Source organism: Peromyscus eremicus, chromosome 10 (assembly GCF_949786415.1).
Source record: "Peromyscus eremicus chromosome 10, PerEre_H2_v1, whole genome shotgun sequence".
NCBI lineage: Eukaryota > Metazoa > Chordata > Mammalia > Rodentia > Cricetidae > Peromyscus > Peromyscus eremicus.
This window is the reverse complement of record NC_081426.1, coordinates 94,747,712-94,767,108: the sequence shown is the minus strand read 5'-3', so window position 1 is coordinate 94,767,108 and position 19,397 is coordinate 94,747,712. Positions and strand designations below refer to the sequence as shown.

General features: G+C 41.3%; 1 protein-coding gene and 1 pseudogene across 7 annotated transcripts in view; both read left to right on the top strand.

Annotated features, from left to right (window-relative positions):
- The window catches only part of Znf644 (zinc finger protein 644), a 76,462-nt gene that overhangs the window by 13,993 nt on the left and 43,072 nt on the right, over window positions 1–19,397 (top strand). For all 7 annotated transcript variants that reach the window (XM_059274893.1, XM_059274890.1, XM_059274886.1 and 4 more), the window contains one exon: window positions 13,117–13,177. In XM_059274893.1, the coding sequence (XP_059130876.1) occupies window positions 13,134–13,177 (44 nt within the window). In that variant the 5' untranslated portion in view covers window positions 13,117–13,133. The remainder of the gene's footprint in view (window positions 1–13,116; window positions 13,178–19,397) is intronic.
- Window positions 7,503–9,216, top strand: LOC131920506 (ribosomal RNA small subunit methyltransferase NEP1-like; annotated as a pseudogene).

Here is a 19,397-nt window from a genome sequence, read left to right as displayed (position 1 = left end):
TGGAAAATAAGGAAGAGCTCTTAGAAGTTTAGACTAGGAAATATGGTGGGAAGTTCAGAGCACTAAACATTTAATAGAAGAGTTAGGAGTTCAGAATCCTAATAGAAGGTTGGATGACAAATCTTCCACAAAGGATAAAAAGGGATGTAAAGTGGAGAAAGTAAAATCAGAACACACTTGGAGGTTCAGCATGGGAAAAACAATTACAGACTAGAAAATGAATGAAAGAAGTTAGTGGTTGAGCAAGAATTGAGTTTTATATAACAAGGGAAGCCTGGTGGGGGTGCACACCTGTGGCTTAGGGTTGGCTGAAGCAGGATTGCGAGTTTGAAGCTTACGTGGGCTGTGGATCTAGCTCAAGTTCAACCTGGATGGTGTAGCAAGACAGTGTCTCAAAAATTGAAAAAGAAGGGGCGATGGGGGTCAGGGGCTTGGCGTAGCTTGATGATAGCAGACTTGCCTAGCATGCCCAGGCTCTGGGTTCAGTCCCCAGGAAAAACACAGAGTGTGCAGCGCAGTGTTTGAAAACATGTCCACGTTGAAGTTTAGGAATAAAGGGAAGGTCATAAATGAGGATTATGAATCAGCATTGGAAAATAATAATGAATGCTTTCCAAATTCTGAAGGAAAGCTATTCTTGTATGTTACTCATTTGCACTCTACTACCTTGTCACGTGTGGGAGCAGCTATAAAATCCCAAAACTGGTAGCCGGGCGGTGGTGGCGCACGCCTTTAATCCCAGCACTCGGGAGGCAGAGCCAGGCGGATCTCTGTGAGTTCAAGGCTATCCTGGTCTACAGACCAAGTTCCAGGGCAGCCAGGACTACACAGAGAAACCTTGTCTTGAAAAACAAAAAACAACAATGATAACAAAAGGAACAGTGCCGGGCGGTGGTGGCACACGCCTTTAATCCCAGCACTTGGGAGGCAGAGCCAGGCGGATCTCTGTGAGTTCGAGGCCAGCCTGGGCTACCAAGTGAGTTCCAGGAAAGGTGCAAAGCTACACAGAGAAACCCTGTCTCGAAAAACCAAAAAAAAAAAAAAAAAAAAAAAAAAAATCCCAAAACTGTTTAGAACCTTCACTTCAGATGCAGTGTGTTTTAGGAAGTTACTGAAAGGTACTTGCTACATAAAGAATGATGGGGTAAACTGCAAAGAGGAATGATCCCATACTAGACACAGGTGACTAGAATTCCTGGAATGGTGTGTGTGTGGGGGAACCAAGGATGCGGGGTTTGAAGAGTGAATGGTTTAAATTGGGACAGGACAGTGAACAGCTCTGTGTGTGTGTGTGTGTGTGTGTGTGTGTGTGTGTGTGCACGCACCTTCGAGTTCAGAGCCTGTAGATGCTCCTAGAGCTGAAATTAGAGATGTTTGTGAGCCACACAGTGTAGATATTGGGAATTGAACTTGGATTTTCTGGAAGAGCAGCAAGTGTTCTCGGCTGCTGAGCCCTCCGTCCAGCTCCTGGACCTGGAACTTTTGCAGATTTCAGAGGTTTTTTATTTTGAATATTTAAGTGGAGTTTACCAACAGAGCATCCATCAGAAGCCCTAAAGTTTTGGATTTAGGAGCTCTAGATTGCAGACTTTTGGATTAGGGGTGTTTGTAGAGCTTTTGTGACTTAGATTTGTAAGAGGTATTTGAATTTCTTTTAATGGCGGTCTGCTCTTGGTATGTGACTAATAATTGTCCTGACAGAGTTAAGTGCTCTAGGCTTTGGAAGTTTGAGGAGTGATGCTAACTTTTCAGACATTTGGAATAGATGTAGACTTCACCAGAGAAGGCAGCTGAACCTCTCTGGTAGATCTGTTCAGATTTCTTATATCTTGAGTCGGTTTTGGCAGTTTGTTTATTTTTAACAGGAAAGTTTCACAAATTTGCATGCCATTCTTATACAGAAGTCATGTTAATGTGAAGAGGCTTAGATAAGTATTACTGTAAAGTAGCTTGGTGGCTAAGAAAATGGAATTGGGTGCTGTTAGGATGAGTGTATGACTCAGCCAGGCAGTGTTTGTGACTTTGGCGGAGGTTTGTTCATGAGTTCATTTAGCAGCAGGAAGGTGACTGGCTCTCTAGCGCCTGACTTTCCTGTTATTCAGGGAGATCCTCAGCTACAGCTGTTCTAGGATTGGGTGAGACAGCTGAGAGACAGCTGAGGTAGCCTGTCAGACTTCCATTTGGAGTGTTTCAGTGGTAGCAGCAGGATTCTGAGAAAGAGTAGAGGTCTATGCATCCTGTGACACTCTGCTGCCATTCCTTACAAGGTCAGTTGAAGAACTGTTGGGGTTGGAGAGAAGACCATCTCTTGGTGGGTTTCACTGGCAGTGTTTTGATGGGTGCTTATGTGATACAGAATACAGGCTGTTTATTTGCAATTGTGTTTTTTATTTTATTTGTATTTGTGTATGGGTGCTTTGCCTCCATGTATGTCTGTGTACCATGTCCATACTTACCCTTGGAGGCCAGAAGAGAGCATTGGATCCCCTGGACTGGATTAGAGGTGGGTGTGAGTCACCCTGTAGGTGGGGAATGGGAATAGAACCCTGGTCCTCCTGAAGAACATCCAGTCCTCTTTTTTTTTTTTTATCATATTTTTGAGGTTATAATTTAATTATATTTCTCCTTTTCCTTTCTTCCCATCAAATCCTCTAGTATACCTCTCCCCACTCTTCTAATTCATGACTTTAATTGATGAGCTGTTTCTCCAGCTCCTGAATTGTGATTTGATTCAGCCTGTGAAAGTAGGTTAATTTTTTTTTTTTTGTACTTTAACAAATTGTGTTGTCCATTTAATAGTAGAGCTGATTCTACTATGTTTGTTTCATAAAGTATGTTACAGTGTTTGGAAGCATTGTTTATATATTGAATTACCAGTTGTAGAGATGTTGGTAACTCATTTATACTTCACTCTTTTGATTGCCAATTACATTATTTTTGAGAATTTATTACCATTCTAACTTTTGTAATTTGAAATTGGGATTTTTCCTAAATTCAAACCTGGCATGTTGTGAATGTTTTAAGTTATGGACAATTAGCTGTCAAGTCACATGTTTAAACTTATCATTTGGACAGACTTGGTAGCTATAGACACCCATGAAATTATCACTGTGTCATGCTGGTGAACATGCTCATTACTTTCAGAATCCTTTTTACATCCTGTGGTAGTGATCCTTTCCTATTGTACTTCCCTTGTGTCCAGGAAGTGACTGACTCTATTATCATTATGGGATGGTTTGTGTATCCTACAATTTTATGAAATGAAATCAGAATTTTTTTCATGGAGTTTTCCACACAGCATTGTGAGATACATACAGCATTTCACCAACACTCAGTGTGAGTGTTGTACAGTGGTATAGTGTATCTTCTTCTAGCTAGTGACAGGATACCATGTATCTTTTCATGTGCTTCATCATCCAGGAATGAGGTCAAAGTCCGTTTTGTTTACAGTGTACTAACAGTTGATGAAGCACACCCTTATCTGTGGAGGGTTGGTTACAAGACCTTGCAAGTCTCCAAAATATATGATGTTCAAGTGTCTTACACGAAATGGCACAGTATTAGCATTTAACTTGTGCACATCCTCCTGTAAAGTTTAATCTCTTGATGACTTAGTCCCTAGTGCCAACAAGGTTGTGCCCTGTAATCCTCTGAAATTCTTCCCTTCTCTATCACACCCCCCTTTCCTCTTTCGTAAACAGCCTGTCATTCACTATGACTTTCTTTTTCTACTGAGTCAAGATCCCCTTTTGTACTGATGGTTAACTAACCAGTGATATTGTCTATCCTGTCTGAAAGGCATAGGCATGATTTCTGGTTCTTTTTGAGTCAAGGGTAATCTTTATTTTGGGGGATGACTTTTAGTTTTGACTAGTTTCTGTGTAGGGTTGCATAACTGTGTCATGGCCAGACACTTACAGGCATTCTGTCTCTATTTAGTTCTTCCATACTTTGTCCTGATGTTGCTGCTTGTATGTTTTTGGACTTGCAGCTCAGTCTTTTGCCAGAGTCCACTATATTCTCCCTGGGTATGTGTTGCGTGAATGAGGGTATGTACTTCCTTCAGGCATCAGTTTGCTGCTTCATTTATTGACCTTTTAGATTCAACCTGAAGACTGTTAATACATTTATATATATTTGGTTTCTTAGGCTATTCTAGCAAAAGGGTAAAGCTAATTTCTGTTACTCCACCTAGGCCATTGTATGTGTTCTTTCCCCTTTATATTTTTATTGTATTAAGGAACATGTACCATTTAAAATGGATTTTTAAAAAAAGACTTATTTATTCTGTGTGTATGAGTGTTTTACCTGCGTGTCTGTAAGTTTTCAAAGGCCCACCCACTTCATGTGACCTCCTCCTTTCAGCTAGGCTCCACATAAAGTAGTACCACTAGCTGGGGACCAAGTCTTCAAACATTTGGAAGACATTTCAGATTCAAACCATTTTAGCACCTAATCTCCTTTATTAGTTAGGAATTATTCAGACATTTTACTTGTCAAGTTTTGGTACACACACACACACACACACACACACACACAAAGATTTACTTTTTTTTTTTTTGGTTTTTCGAGACAGGGTTTCTCTGTGTAGTTTTGGTGCCTGTCCTGGATCTCGCTCTGTAGACCAGGCTGGCCTCGAACTCACAGAGATCCACCTAGCTCTGCCTCCCGAGTGCTGGGATTAAAGGCGTGCGCCACCACCGCCCAGGCTTTGCTTTTTTTTTTTTTTTTTTTAAGATTTATTTATTTATTATGTATACAGTGTTCTGCCTGCATGTATGTCTGCAGGCCAGAAGAGGGCACCAGATCTCATTACAGATGGTTGTGAGCCACCATGTGGCTGCTAGGAATTGAACTCAGGACCTCTGGAAGGGCAGTCAATGCTCTTAACCTCTGAGCTATCTCTCCAGCCCAAGATGTACTTTTAATTAGGCATATATATTGTGTGTGGAAGGGGGTGGATGTGCATTTGTGAGTATAGGTGTAGCCAGAAGTTTCCTCTGGTCCTGCCTGGCCCTGCGGTCCTACAGCCACTTATATGATAATCAGTCAGAAGCTTATATTAATTATAACTGCTTGGCCATTAGCTCAGGCTTATTACTGACTGGCTCTTACACCTAAATTAACCCATAATTCTTACCTATATTTAGCCACATGGCTTGGTACCTTTTCTGAGTTCTACCTTATCATCTTGCTTCCTCTGTGTCTGGCTGGTGACTCCTCACTCTACCCTTCCTCTTCCCAGAATTCTCCTCATCTGCTTGTCCCACCTATACTTCCTGCCTGGCTACTGGCCAGTCAGCATTTTATTAAACCAGTGTACAAGAGCACTATCGCACAGCATGTAGGTGCCTGCAGAGTCCAGAAGAGGCCGTTGTTTCCCTGGAGCTGGGGTTACAGGTGGTTGTGTCACCCATACTGGGTGCCAGGAACTGAACTCTAGTTCTCTGGAAAAGCAGCAAGTGTTGTTAACTGCTGTCTTTCATCCAAAGTAATTATGTTTTTAAGTATATATTCACTTGCAGGTTTTCTAATTTGTTGGCCATTGTGGTTCCCAGTGTCCCTTCAGATTCTCTGACATCACTTCCTTTGCAATATCCTCTTTATTTCTGTTTCTAGGGGTCTTCTTTTGGGTCTGTGTCTTAATATTTATCATGCCCTTCTTTCTGACTTGCTTTAGCTTAGTTCTTTTTCTAGTTCATTTAGGCATAGTTTCTAAATTCCCTGGTGACATCTGTTTTGATGCATTGATTGATTAAGAGTGAGTTTTTGGTTCCATGTACAACAGATGCCTGTAATTCTAGGACTTGAGATAGCCTGGACTACATATCAAGGTCTTGTCCCAAAAGTACCCTTCAGAGAACTTCCTAAGAGAACAAGGTACCTACTTCCCGCTGGTGTGTGAATTCACTGCTTCCCTTCTGCTGTCAGACAGATGAGTTTATGCTCTGAAATTCTTGACACTGTAACTATGTGTATCTGAATGTCTGATTACTTTTCTGAAATATGTCATTTTCCAAAATACATTTGTCTCTTCAGCATATTTTCCCTTTTAATACCAGATGTTATTGTGGTACTTTTATAATTACTAAGACAATAATGTCACATGGTCTTAATAAAGATACCCCCTCTGTAGCTGGAGTTTTCCTGTGTCCACCCAGCTCCTGCAGCCGTTCAGACCCAAGTAAACACATAGAGACTTGTATTACTTATAAACTGTATGGCCGTGTCAGGCTTCTTGCTAGCTAGACCTTACATCTTAAATTAACCCATTTTTATAAATCTATACCTTGCCACGTGGCTCGTGGCTTACAGGTCTCTGTACATCTTGCTTCTTATGGCGGTGGCTGGCAGCATCTCCTGACTCAGCCTTCCTGTTCCCAGAATTTTCTACTTGGGTCTGAATGGCTGTGAGCCCTGGCAGGACTGGAAAAATCTCCAGCTACACCCCTCCCCTCATTTCTTCAGTTCTTTTTTTCTAATATTCCTTTGACAGGAATGCATTTGACAGGTTCCATGCAGCACCTAACATTTGGTTGTCGTTTTCTGTAGATGCCTCAAGACATATTTTTCATGACTTTAACATTTTGAGGAGTATTGTTCGGCTTCATTAGAAGATCTTTGTTGGAATGTGTTTTCTCAGGGTTAGGATGTAGTGGGCATCAGGATGTGGAGATTAGGATGCAGTAGGGCATCAGGGTGTAGTGGGCATCAGGATATAGAGGGGCATCAGGATGTAGAGGGGCGTCAGGATGTAGCGTGGCATCAGGATGTAGAGGGGCGTCAGGATGTAGCGTGGCATCAGGCTGTAGAGGGGCGTCAGGATGTAGAGGGGCATCAGGATGTAGCATGGCATCAGGCTGTAGAGGGGCGTCAGGATGTAGAGGGGCGTCAGGATGTAGAGGGGCGTCAGGATGTAGCATGGCATCAGGCTGTAGAGGGGCGTCAGGATGTAGAGGGGCGTCAGGATGTAGAGGGGCGTCAGGATGTAGCGTGGCATCAGGCTGTAGAGGGGCGTCAGGATGTAGAGGGGCATCAGGATGTAGCATGGCATCAGGCTGTAGAGGGGCGTCAGGATGTAGAGGGGCGTCAGGATGTAGAGGGGCGTCAGGATGTAGAGGGGCGTCAGGATGTAGAGGGGCGTCAGGATGTAGAGGGGCGTCAGGATGTAGAGGGGCGTCAGGATGTAGAGGGGCGTCAGGATGTAGGGGCGTCAGGATGTAGAGGGGCGTCAGGATGTAGCATGGCATCAGGCTGTAGAGGGGCATCATGATGTAGAGGGGATGTAGGGGGCGTCAGGATGTAGAGGTCAGGATGTAGAGGGGCATCATGATGTAGAGGGGATGTAGGGGCGTCAGGATGTAGAAATCAGGATGTAGAGGGGATGTAGGGGGCGTCAGGATGTAGAGGTCAGGATGTAGAGGGGCATCATGATGTAGAGGGGATGTAGGGGCGTCAGGATGTAGAAATCAGGATGTAGAGGGGCATCAGGATGTAGTGGGCATTAGGGAGATGCATTTGACAGTGTAGTCTCCTCCCAGACCTGCTGAGGAACGGAGTTGTGCTTCCTGCTCTTGCTTTCCTCCTCTCCTGTCTCTCCTTCCCTAGTGCTTATCTAGAATTCTTTTATTCCAGTTAGGTGTGGCCTTGGAAGTACTGTCTGTCAAACTTCCTTACATGATCTTTCAAAACAGGAAAAGTGGAAGGTAGCTGCTGTTGGTTTTGGAGAGGGTGCAGAGAAAAGTGGACGCTTGTGGACTGTGGTGGGATTGTAATTTAGTAGAGCCTTTGTGGAGAAGAGTACAGAGTAGAGGAACAAGAAGAGAATTATCAATGCAGTCCAGTGGCCCCACCTCTGGGTGTATGTCCGCAGGAATGAAAGCAGTGTGCAGAGAGCTGTCTGTGCTCCTAAGCTTCCTGTAGTACTGATCACCAAAGTTAAAATGTATGGATGAAGCTAGTTGTCTACCATCAGATAGGTGAATTAGTAAGGAAATACGTACATACAGAGTGAGCTGCTATTCAGCATTGAGCTAGAAAAAGTTATGTCACCTGGGACAGTGCAGATGAATGTGGAGGGCTTTATGTTAAGTGAAATGAGCCAATGAGAAGATGGCATCATGTGACCTCACAGAATGAGGAATCTTGGGAAGTTGAACCACAGAACAGGGCTTAACTTGGGCTAGATATGGGTGAGGTGGCGAAAGCATTGAATATTGATCATTTTATTAGAATAAAAAATATAACGTATTACACAGAATGGTGAATAATAGCAATGCCTTGTGTATTTCAAAAGTTCTAAGAGTAGATTGAATGTTTCATCACTAAAACCTGAGTTTGTGCTGATTTATTATTATAGCTTAATCATCTGACAGTGTAAACCCTGATTAAAACGTGACATTTACCCTGTCAATAACATGTACGGGCCATTTCCAAGCGCCCTCTTTCAAAATGGCAGCTAGAGGAAGTTTGCAGTGAGGACGAATGCGAAGTTATAACTTTGAGGACGTCAGCGCAACTTCCGGTCTACTGACAGGATGGCTGCGCCCAGGGGTTGCCACCTTGTGAACGGCGAAACAGGACTGGGATAACGCCGCCTAAGAGGCCCCTGCTTGGGGCGGGAAGCAAGAGCGGAGGCCTAGGCTCCTTGTGGTGCTGGAAGGGGCCAGCCTGGAGACAGTCAAGGTAGGGAAAACATCTGGGCTGCTCAGCAGTGACGGCACGAGTCCATGTTGTTGAAGAGTGGATGGGACCGGGGGAGTCAGACCAGACACCGCCCACAGAGCTTACTGATGCTGATGGACAGCCCCCTGAACCGGTACACACAGAGAAAGAATGTACTGATCGAGGTAAACCCCCAGACTCGGATTCCTAGCACCTTTGGCCGCTCTTGTGGCCTCATGGTTCAGCTTACACAGCGCAGTGTCCAGCAGCTGATGGCCCTCGGAAGCTTTTGAAGGTAATTAGGAATCCAGTGTGTGACCACTTCCCAGTCGGCTGTATGAAAATTGGCTTTTCCGTCGCAGACGTCAGTGATGAGTGAGAGCTGGTGCCCAGGAGTGACCCAGTTGTTTTCGTGGTGGGGGCCTTTGCCCATATCAAGGCCAGTGTGGAGTACACCGAAAGATGGTGCCCGTCAGCAGCTGCCCACGTTCTGCTGCCCTTACCTGTGCCAAACTTAGCACAGCCTTTGAAGAAGTATGGGGCATCATTTGAGAGCAGCGGAGCCTAGTCCTCAGACAGGACTCTTGGCATTGTATCTGTTGACTCCTAAGGTGTCTGTCTGTTGGAAGATAATCTTTGTACCAAGACGGCAGAGTGGGGAGCCAAGACTGTATATGTTTTCTGTTTTTCCTATAAAGATTGTGCTTTTTTCTTTTTTGCAAAAACCAAAACCAAAACCAAAACCAAAACAAAACAAAAACATGTACGATTTTTTTTTGTTTGGTTTTGTTTTTTGTTTTTTTGTTTTTTTTTTTTTGAGACAGGGTTTCTCTGTGTAGCCCTAAATGTCTTAGAACTCACTCTGTAGACCAGGCTGGCCTCAAACTCAGATCCACAGGCCTCTGCCAGGGAGTAAAGGCATGAGCCACCACTGCCTGGCAGTAATATGCACAATTATTATTTGTTAATTAAAAAAAATTAAAAAAAATATTTCTAAGATACACTGGTGTGATTTTGGGTGAATAGATACATTTGAAAAGTTGTTTTTTTTTTGAGCAGAACAAGATTTTTAAAAATACAAGGAGTTATTTCATTTGTATTGCGGCATTTGAATCCTGGAGCCTGGAAGTTCATGATGAGTGTGCAGGGTTTTTTTCCTACTGAACCTTTCCTGTCGTATGCACAACCAGCCTCTCTTACTGTGACTAGATTATGGGTTCATCCTCAGCACTCCATATCATTTATTTACCTCCCAAAATGCTCTTCTTTCACATATAGTCACATTTGGGGTCAAGGCTTCCACATAGGAAATTTGGGGAGAAGAATAGATGGCCAGCTCTGAAGGCTGGGAGTCTGAATGTCAGCTTTTCAGGAGGCTGGGGCCAAGATGGCAAGTTAAGGCCTGGCTGAGCCACAGAGTGAGTCTAACACCAGCTGGAGGAACTTAGTGAGGTTCTTGTTTGAAAAGCTGGAGTTAAAAAAACAAACAAAAAAACTAAACTCAAATCAGCTAGGGATATAGCTCAGAACACTAGCTATATGTGTGAGGTGGTGAGGTCTGCAGTCACTGTTACAGGTCCAGTGGTGGTGACTGGCAGCTCTTGTCGTTGTAGAGGTTCTCAGTGAGTATTCGTTCTTCTTTATGAGGCTGCTGGTGATGTCCCTGCCTGTGGCTGTGCTTCTCCCCAGTTGTCAAGGCCAGCATTTTCAAATTTCTATGCCGTATATTCTCATTGTCGTCTGTGTGTTTTCTGATTTTTCTCCTGCCTTCTAAACAGTTACATGTACTTTCACTTAGGACCTACTCAGATGATCCAGGATAATCGATCCACCTCCCCCCCACAACACACACACAAAGTTGAATGGCTATAAAAATGCACCACATTGTATAGAAATCATTCCCATAATTTTTGGTGTCTGGAACCTTAGAAGTGTCACTATTTCTGCCCCACATCTTCAAATCAGCATTCTCAGGTCACAACAGTTGGTCTCCAGTCTTTCCTGCTTAATACTAATATTAGTTTAAGATTTCTGGTCACAGAAGTTCCATAGGGATAGAACCCCTTAACACCCAAAGCCTGGTCCTGATAATGAACTCACTCAGTGAAGAAAGCCCTGGGGTGATGCTGTCAGCTGTCATTTTGAGTAGTTTGGGTTATTTCTTAGTGTTAATGTGTCTAGAAATGCAAGTCATTTTTTCTTTAGTTATTAAAATTATGAACTAAATTCTGAGTTTTACTTGGTTATTTTATTTCAAATACATGTTGGGTGTAATCAGGCTTTTCTTTGGGCCGCCAGTTCACAAACAAAACAAAACAAAAAAAAAACACAGAGACTTATTAATTATGGAAGCTCAGCCTATAGCTTAGGCTTGTCCCACTAGCTCTTACAACTTAATTAACCCATTTCTATTCATCTGCATGTTGCCATGTGACTTCGTGGCTTTTATCTCTCCTGCATGTCTCTTCCCGCTGCATTGGGCTGGAAACTCCACCTTCTTCTTCCTAGCATTCTCTCTCTATCCTGAAGTCCCACCTGTCTCTCCTGCTGTTGGTCACTCAGCCTTGTATCACACCAGTCACAGCAACACATCTTCACAGTGTACAAATATCCCACGACAGTTGGGATTCCAAAATTTTAATCTCTTATTCAGTCTGCATTGCTATGGTTTTAAAAACTGCCAGTCGGGCGGTGGTGCCCCAGCACTTGGGAGGCAGAGGCAGGCGGATCTCTGTGAGTTCGAGGCCAACCTAGTCTATAGAGTGAGTTCTAGGACAGCCAGGGCTACACAGAGAAACCGTGTCTCCAAAAATGAAACCAAACAAAAACAAAAAACCAAAAACTTCCAGCCAGCTGAAGTACTAAACTGAAGTGAGTTTTTGTCCCTAATTTGTACATACTGTAGGTCAGAAAATATACAAGCAAACAGAAAGCATTCACTATTTTAGAATTATACACAATTCAATGAAATAATTGATACAACCCTATTTAGCACAGCTGATTGGATTAAAAACCAGTCTGCCAACATATGACTGCCATGTAAGAAGGCATTTCCTAAGTTAAATGTGGTAGAAGGTTGGTGAAGGGGATCACTTTAGATCAACATGTGGAAAAGCTTGAAAGCTGAGAGCTTGGGTGCTATCCTGGGAACTGGAAAGGTTTAAATTGGTGTATATGTGGAACAATTGAGAAAGTGATGTATGTGTTTAGGATAACCATTATAAAGTGATTACTCAGTTCTGGGAAGGGCAGAATTAGAAACTAGTAAGTCTGAAAGTGGAACAGTTGGAGTAGTCTAGGTTGAGAATTGGAGTAAATATGGCGCCTCCACCTTGAGAATATTAAAAGTAATAGATCACCTTTGGTAGGGGATGAGATTATTGATTTTGGGTAAGGTAATACTGAGTTTCAGAATTGGTAGAAATGGGTTTTTGGTGAGTCAGTCCATTTTTAGTGGTTAATTAGTAATAAAAGTGTTATATATTAAATTGAGGCAGAGTATTGATTCTTAAGAGTCTCTAATGGTGCTTAACATACTCTTATACTTAGTTTCTGTTAACATTTATCATTGATATATTCTATGTCATTTTATTACCATATTCTTTATTTTTTTATGGACACAATGTTAGATAAACACTGACCTGACCTAGAAGTATGTTGTATTAATAAATATTCAACCTTCCTTGTACCTGGGTTAAACCTTGTATTAAAAATATTTGGGGGAAATTGTGTTTGTACAAGCTTGTCCAGATTTGTCTTTGTCTACCTGTCAATTTCTCAATAATGTAACACCTATGTCCATAGCATTTACATTGTAATCATTTTTAGAAGTACTGTAATAGTGATTTAGAGTACATGGAAGAATGTACATAGGTTCCACACAAAGATTATGCTGTTTTATATAAGGGATCTGACCAGCTGCAGATTTTAATATCTTGAAGGGTTTCAGAACTAATTGCCCATAGTGTGAATTACCATTGCTCTGTTATTAAAATTAATGAAAGTAAGTTACATAAAAAAATTCTACAAATTATGTTTCTTTAAAAAAATTTCTTTTAGATGTATCAGTGTTTTTCCTGAATATATGTATGTGTACCATGTGGGCAGTGCCCACAGATGGCAGGTGAGAGCAGAGACAGTTGTTGCTGCCCTGTGGGTGCTGGAAACCAAACCTTGGTCCTCCCTCTGAAAGAGCAGCCAGTGCCTAGAAGCACCGGGCATTTCTCTAGCCACCGCATTGTTAAGTTCTTGCTGGGATAGATTATTGCTCCCCTTGAAAAGGCACTTAATAGTTTATTGACCATTAAAGTAGTTTAGTTGTTGAACACTTTGAGATGTTTTATGAAGAAAATAAATTCAAGTTTCTAATTTAAAATATTGTATTGTGGATAGTTTTTCCTGTCTGAAAATGAAACAAAAAACTAAGTGATGGTTTTCCATGTATTCTTTTAGGCTTGCTTTAATTTTGGATGAAATTATTCTTGCATCGAGATGTTAATAAGCCAAAATTTAGGTAAGTAGACCACTTTATTAAATGCCACATCATTAGAAATAATAAAAAATAGTTTATATTTTGAAAGCATGCTGATGGAGTCTAGAATTAAGAAGTTTTGATAAAATTTTGCAATATGCTGTATTAACTTTTTTGACCAACTTGTTTCAGTTGATATAATAGGAGTAAAAAGCAGCCATAAAGTGGTGTAGCTGTGTGTCTTATTTTTTATTTTTTGGGGGCCCATCACCCACCTCCCAAATAAATACATGGAGACTTATTCTAGTGAATACCTGGCCTTAGCTTAGCTTGTTTCTAGCCAGCTTTTCTAACTTATCCTGTTTCTCTTTAACTACATTTTGTCTCTGGCTTTTTACCTTTATTTATTCTACATATCTTTGTTTTCTTCTGACTCTGTAGCTGGCTGGGTGGCTGGGTGGCTGGGTGGCTGGGTGGCTGGGTGGCTGACCCTTGGTGGCCTCCTCTCCTTTTCTCACTCCTTGCTTTCTTTCTAGATTTCTCCTATTTATTTTCTCTCTTTTCTCCTGCCTAGCTATTGGCCATTGAGCTCTTTATTAGACCATCAGATGTTTTAGGCAGACAAAGTAACACAGTTTCACAGGTCAAACAAATGCAACATAGAAGAATGGGACACACGTCCTTGCATCATTAAACAAATGTTCCACAGCATAAACAAATGTAACACATCTTCAACTCATATTCCACAACATGGAGCAGTCTTAAGTTTTCTCTCTTTAGTACTGAGGCTAAAGCTTACAGGGTCTTCGTACTATTGTAACATGTTAGGAAGCCTGATTGGTGCTGCTTTAGCCACTGTTACTGACCTCTCACTAACTAGTGCAAATGTGTTGGCTGCTTTATTTTCTCTGTAGTGGAATAAAGTCTGTGATTTTACTTAATTTCCTTTAACAAAGTGTGTAAGCCATGACTTCTCTGTTACTGTGATGTTCAGAGCCTGTATGGCTAGTTACACATGTGCGTGTGTGTGGAGGCCAGAGGCTGACATCAGGTGTCCTCTCCTTTATTTCCCGAGGAAAGGCTCTCCCTGAGCTTTGTCTAGCTAGCCAGCTTGCCTTTTGAGCACTGGAGTTAGAGCTTTCACGTGGGTGCTGGAGTTCTGACCCCAGTCTTCGTACGTGCGCAGCAAGGACTTCGTCTACTGAGCTGTCTCCCCAGTCCATGAACGACTTTTCTGATTCTAAAGATGTTGACTTTTAAAAAACTTAATTTTGATGTTATTTGTGTCTGATATCTGAAAGAATGCTTTTCAAATTGTAAGCTTTAGAAATGATAAAAACACATTGGAGCAAGTAAACATGGCCTTAAAATACAGAGTGAAAGAGAACAACACATTGGTCAAGTTGCGGAGTGTGTTGAAGTAGAGAAGAAGCTTACACTGTGCTTTAAGGTCCTGTCAGTATTTCAGTTTCCAGGCCAGTTAGAACCCTCTTTTCTTAATTTTGGTTACATGTGTGGAATGACACAGGTTTGGCCTATTTGAAATCTGCAGGACTTGGAGAGGTACTTCTCTTTTGTTATAATGAACTTCTAGTGATATGTGAACTTTAAAGTACAGAATTGAATAACTATATTGTAATTTACATTGAACCACTCATCTAGAAAAAGACATAGAACATTTCATTATCTCGAAAAGTTCCTTAACTCTTTTCAGTCTACTAGCCTTCCGCTCAGGTAAGCCTTGTTAAATTTCATTAGCCTGGGTTAGTTTTAATTTTTGAACTTCATGTACGTAGGATTATATAGTTTGTATCTTTTTAAAAAAGTCTTATTTTGGTGTTTTTGTTTCATTTGTATTGTGAGAATATCATTATTTTATTATTGAGTAATATTCTCTTGTGTGAATATAATACGTTATGTGTTCTGTTTGTAAGCTTTTTTCTCAGTTGCCAATTCTTACCCCTCTACTTATGTTCCTTTTACTGTTCCCTACCACTAGCAGAAGAAAATGTAAGCTCTTTGTATCATGGTATATAATTACTTAACTGTGACCACATCCCACAGTTAAGAGGCATTGCCAGTATTCTTTCCACTAGTTACAGCCTTTCTTCTGAAATAGTTATTATTTCTTGGGTTATCTAAACTTGGAGCCAGGCCTGGCCTTATGTAGTAGGTTGTCTGAGTTATTGTCTATTGCTGTGAAGTGACACCTTGATTAAGGCAACTTATAAAAGAAAGCATTTAATTTGGATCCCACAGTTCCAGAGGGTTAGTCCATGACCACCATGGTGGGGAGCATGGCAGGAGGCAGGCAGGCGGGCATGGTGCTGGAGCAGTGACTGAGAGCGCACATGTTGAGATAGTGAGGCAGAGAAAGAGCTAATAGGGAATGGTGTGGGCTTTTAAAACCTCAAAGCCTGACCTCACAGTGACTCAGCTCCTCCTACAAGGCCACAGCCTGCCTATTCCTTATGGTAGAACTGCATTCAAATAGATGAGCCTGTGGGGGCCCTTCTCATTCAGACACCACGGTTGTCCTCTTACCTAACTGTGACCCTGTAGAAGGTAGATTCCATCCATGTCTCATTTATCTTACATGACCTTGGAATACTCCGTGTACTCAGTGAATGTTTGTTCACCATAGGTTAGTAACAGTTTTTTTCTCAAATAGGATCTCCGAGTTGTCTTAGAATAGGGTGGCCCTTGGCCTTCCAGCTGTTGTCTGGCTGTAACAGCCGGTGGGCATAGATGCCGTTATAGGCAATTCGGAATGAGAATATATCTTCACTCTTTTGATCCATTTGAAATAAAGTAGCTAATAATCTTACTTTTAGACTTTAAACTTGAGTATCATTGAGTTGATTACTGTTTCCATGCAAAGGTATTAAATCTGTTTTGTAGGAATTGAAGTATTTTCTAGCAGAGTATTCTCTTTGGTTTTATTATTAGTTATTTCTTTAATCTGAAGATTTAAAAAGATGTGTTGCTAATGTAAGTTTTTAAAAAGTAGGAAGATTGGTAACATCTGTAAGAGGTAAAGAAAGCGCCCACATTTCCCTGAGGGTGAAAATGGAAAAGAGACTGAAGCACCATAATCTAGAACTGTAGATGTTTTTGATTACTGTAGCTTACTCAGCTTGCCATCAACATTTTTGTTTTATCGTTACAAATGTGTGTGTATACACACACACACACACACAATGCACATGCAATATATATATGCACACGATGATTTATTTAAAAAATATAAAGCATTTTGACAGGTTTTTTTCTCCTTAATATCTGAAATTTGGCTACTTGAAACTAGATTGCCTTCTAGCAAGTCCAAAGCAAGAAGAGGTTCTTCCCCACTGGGATCAATTTGTTTCTTTTCTCATTGCAGCTTCTGCAATGAAGGCTGAATGCAGAGTAGGGTACTGACTCCCTTTCTCGCTGCTCTTTCTTCTAGGAAGATTTTTGTTGTAACTGTTGAACATATAACCTCGATTAACTTGTGTTTCCTTCTGGATGCAAAATGTGTGGTCTTTGTTGACACTATTGATTTGCCTGTCTACAGAATTTAGACTAGATTTTCTCTTCAGCAGTCTCTAGATGTCCCTCACTTTCAGATTCTTCCTCTCTGAGTGCAGCCCTGGGGAAAAGAACTGTTTTTGTTGGTTGGAGATGTAAAATTATGGGCTGAGGGGGGCTTTCAAATTTCAGAAGTTATTTTGTAAAAATTTCATTTAACTGGATATTCATGTTGCCAAATTTATTGGCATCTTATTTCTTTGTGTTTTTTTTGGTTTTTCGAGACAGGGTTTCTCTGTGTAGCTTTGTGCCTTTCCTGGAACTCACTTGGTAGCCCAGGCCGGCCTCGAACTCACAGAGATCCACCTGGCTCTGCCTCCCGAGTGCTGGGATTAAAGGTGTGTGCCACCACCGCCCGGCTCTTTGTGGTTTTAAGACAAGGTCTTACTGTGTAGCCTAGGATGGCCTCAGACTTGTTGCAGTCTTCCTGCCTCAGCTGCCTGAGTGCTGGAATTACAGGCATGTACTACCATACCTAGCTTGCTAAACATTCTTAGGTATGTTTATATTGTACTGAAGCATAGGAATTCATTATCTGAATTAACTGTTTTTTTTTTTTTTCAAATTGTTTAAACAAGTCTGATTTTGAACTCATTAAAAATAATGTGGTAAAAGTCTTCATTCTAAATGTAATTATTTCAGTTTTATAGATAATGTCATGAGGTTCAGAAATAGTAAACAACTAGTTTAAGGCCAGGTGGATAATTGTAAAGCTAGACCCTGGGTCTTCTGACCTCTTCATAGTATTCTTTTGAGAAGACTAGTAAGCCAATATTTGACATCTAGTAGGGCTTCTAGTTAGTCTTGAGGATTGTGGGCCTCCCTTCCAATTTACTATTGATCTGTAAAATGTTTTTAAATGTCAATTGATTAATTTAATGTTATCTGAATTTTTTTATTATAGTTAAATTGTTTTTAGTCTATCCTTGGTACTAGATATTAGACTTAGGGAGAAAGATGACAAGGTATGTAATTATTGTGTGTTGTGATACAGTCTTGAGTTCCTGAAAGGCAGAGGCAGTGTGCTTTATGCACTTTAATCTATATTCAAGCATCTAATATAACATTGTACTCATAGTAGACATTTGTTTATGTTTTTGAGATGGTCTTGCCCCATAATCTAGACAGGCCTAGAACTCAAGATTCTCCTGTCTCAGCCTTGTAAGTGCTGGAATTAGTGTGAATTCCACTCACACTAAGTAGAAATACCGCAGGGCCTCCTGCTGAAGTGACAGTTGATGTGTGGAGAAGCTGTTGTGTTTATCTGAATCAGCGTTGGAGGACCTGTGGCAGAAGACACGGCGTCAGGAGTGAGGGCAGAAAAGATCGGTGGAGCCAAGCACGCCGCTGTAGGTGGACACTTACCATGAATTGTGAGAGCTTGGCCTTAGCTTAGGCTTGTTCCCAACCAGCTCTTAGAACTTAAATTAACCTGTTTCTGTTAATCTGTCTTCTGCCATGTGGCCTTTGACCTCTTTTCCATTTTGTATGTCCAACTCCCTCCGTGTCTCACTAGCATCTCTCATATGCCTAGATTTATCCTGAGTTCCTCTCTTTTCCCGGAAGTCCCACCTATTCTCTCTTGCCTAGCTATTGGCCATTCAGCTTTTTATTAAACTAATCACAGTGACACATCTTTACAGTGTAAACAAATATCCCGCAGCATCTATCTCTTTCAGTGTGGAGCTCATTGTGAGATATGAATGGGGTAGTGCTTGGTGCCACGGAATAGAGGATGGCTGAGGGCCATTGATGGTCACACAAACCACTTAAAGAGTTTAGATCAACAGAATCATAAGAAGTAGTTGAAGGAGCCTAAGTGTGAAAAGTGATATGATTACATCTGAAGTGGTTGGTTTTTTTTTTTTTTGTTTTTTTTGTTTTTTTTGTTTTGATCCCAAGGCCTTAGGCTATATATAGTCTACCCTAAACATCTCTAGCAAAAGAACCTAGTGAAAAAGCATAGAAGAGATCACAGGGTTGTTAGATTGTATTCAGGATGAGCTGTTATAAGAGGGTACCTAGACTGACCTTACAGTGCTAATATTGGGGTTACAAAAATGTGGTTGGGTTTGGGAGAGATTTTGACAGCAAAATAGATCAGCTTTGGTATTTACTTATAATAGAGTTGGGGCTAGTAAAGATAAGGAATTAAGAATATTTATGTTTCTAGTTTAGGCAGTGGTACTGCTTTCACAGATTGAAACTGTGGATAAGATGAGTATTTGGAACAAATAAGAAATAAGTTTTAGTTCTATTGAGCTGAAATGCTAGGTGTCATTGAGCTATAAAGGAGCTGTTGTAGATGTAATTCTGAACGGTCTTATTAAATAAGAAACACAGAACCAAATGCAGAGTTAAAAGCCCAAGAGGTCAGAGAACTAGCAAATAGCCTTTAGCTTACCAGCCGCTGCTGTCCTTCCCTTGAAAAAGAGACCTACCTCCTGTGTGTCTGTCTTTTTATTGACTTTCTGTTCTGCCTTCTCATTGGTTGTAAACCCAACCACATGAACTCCTCGTCACTGACTGTCTATACAGACCTCCAGTCTGTGGTTGGTATTGAGATTAAAGGCGTGTGTCTCCAAGCTGGCTATGTTCTTGAACACACAGACTTTGCCTGCCATGTGATCGTGATTAAGGGCGTGTGCTAACACTGCCAGACTTGTGCTAAGTGGCTTGCTATTAGCTCCGA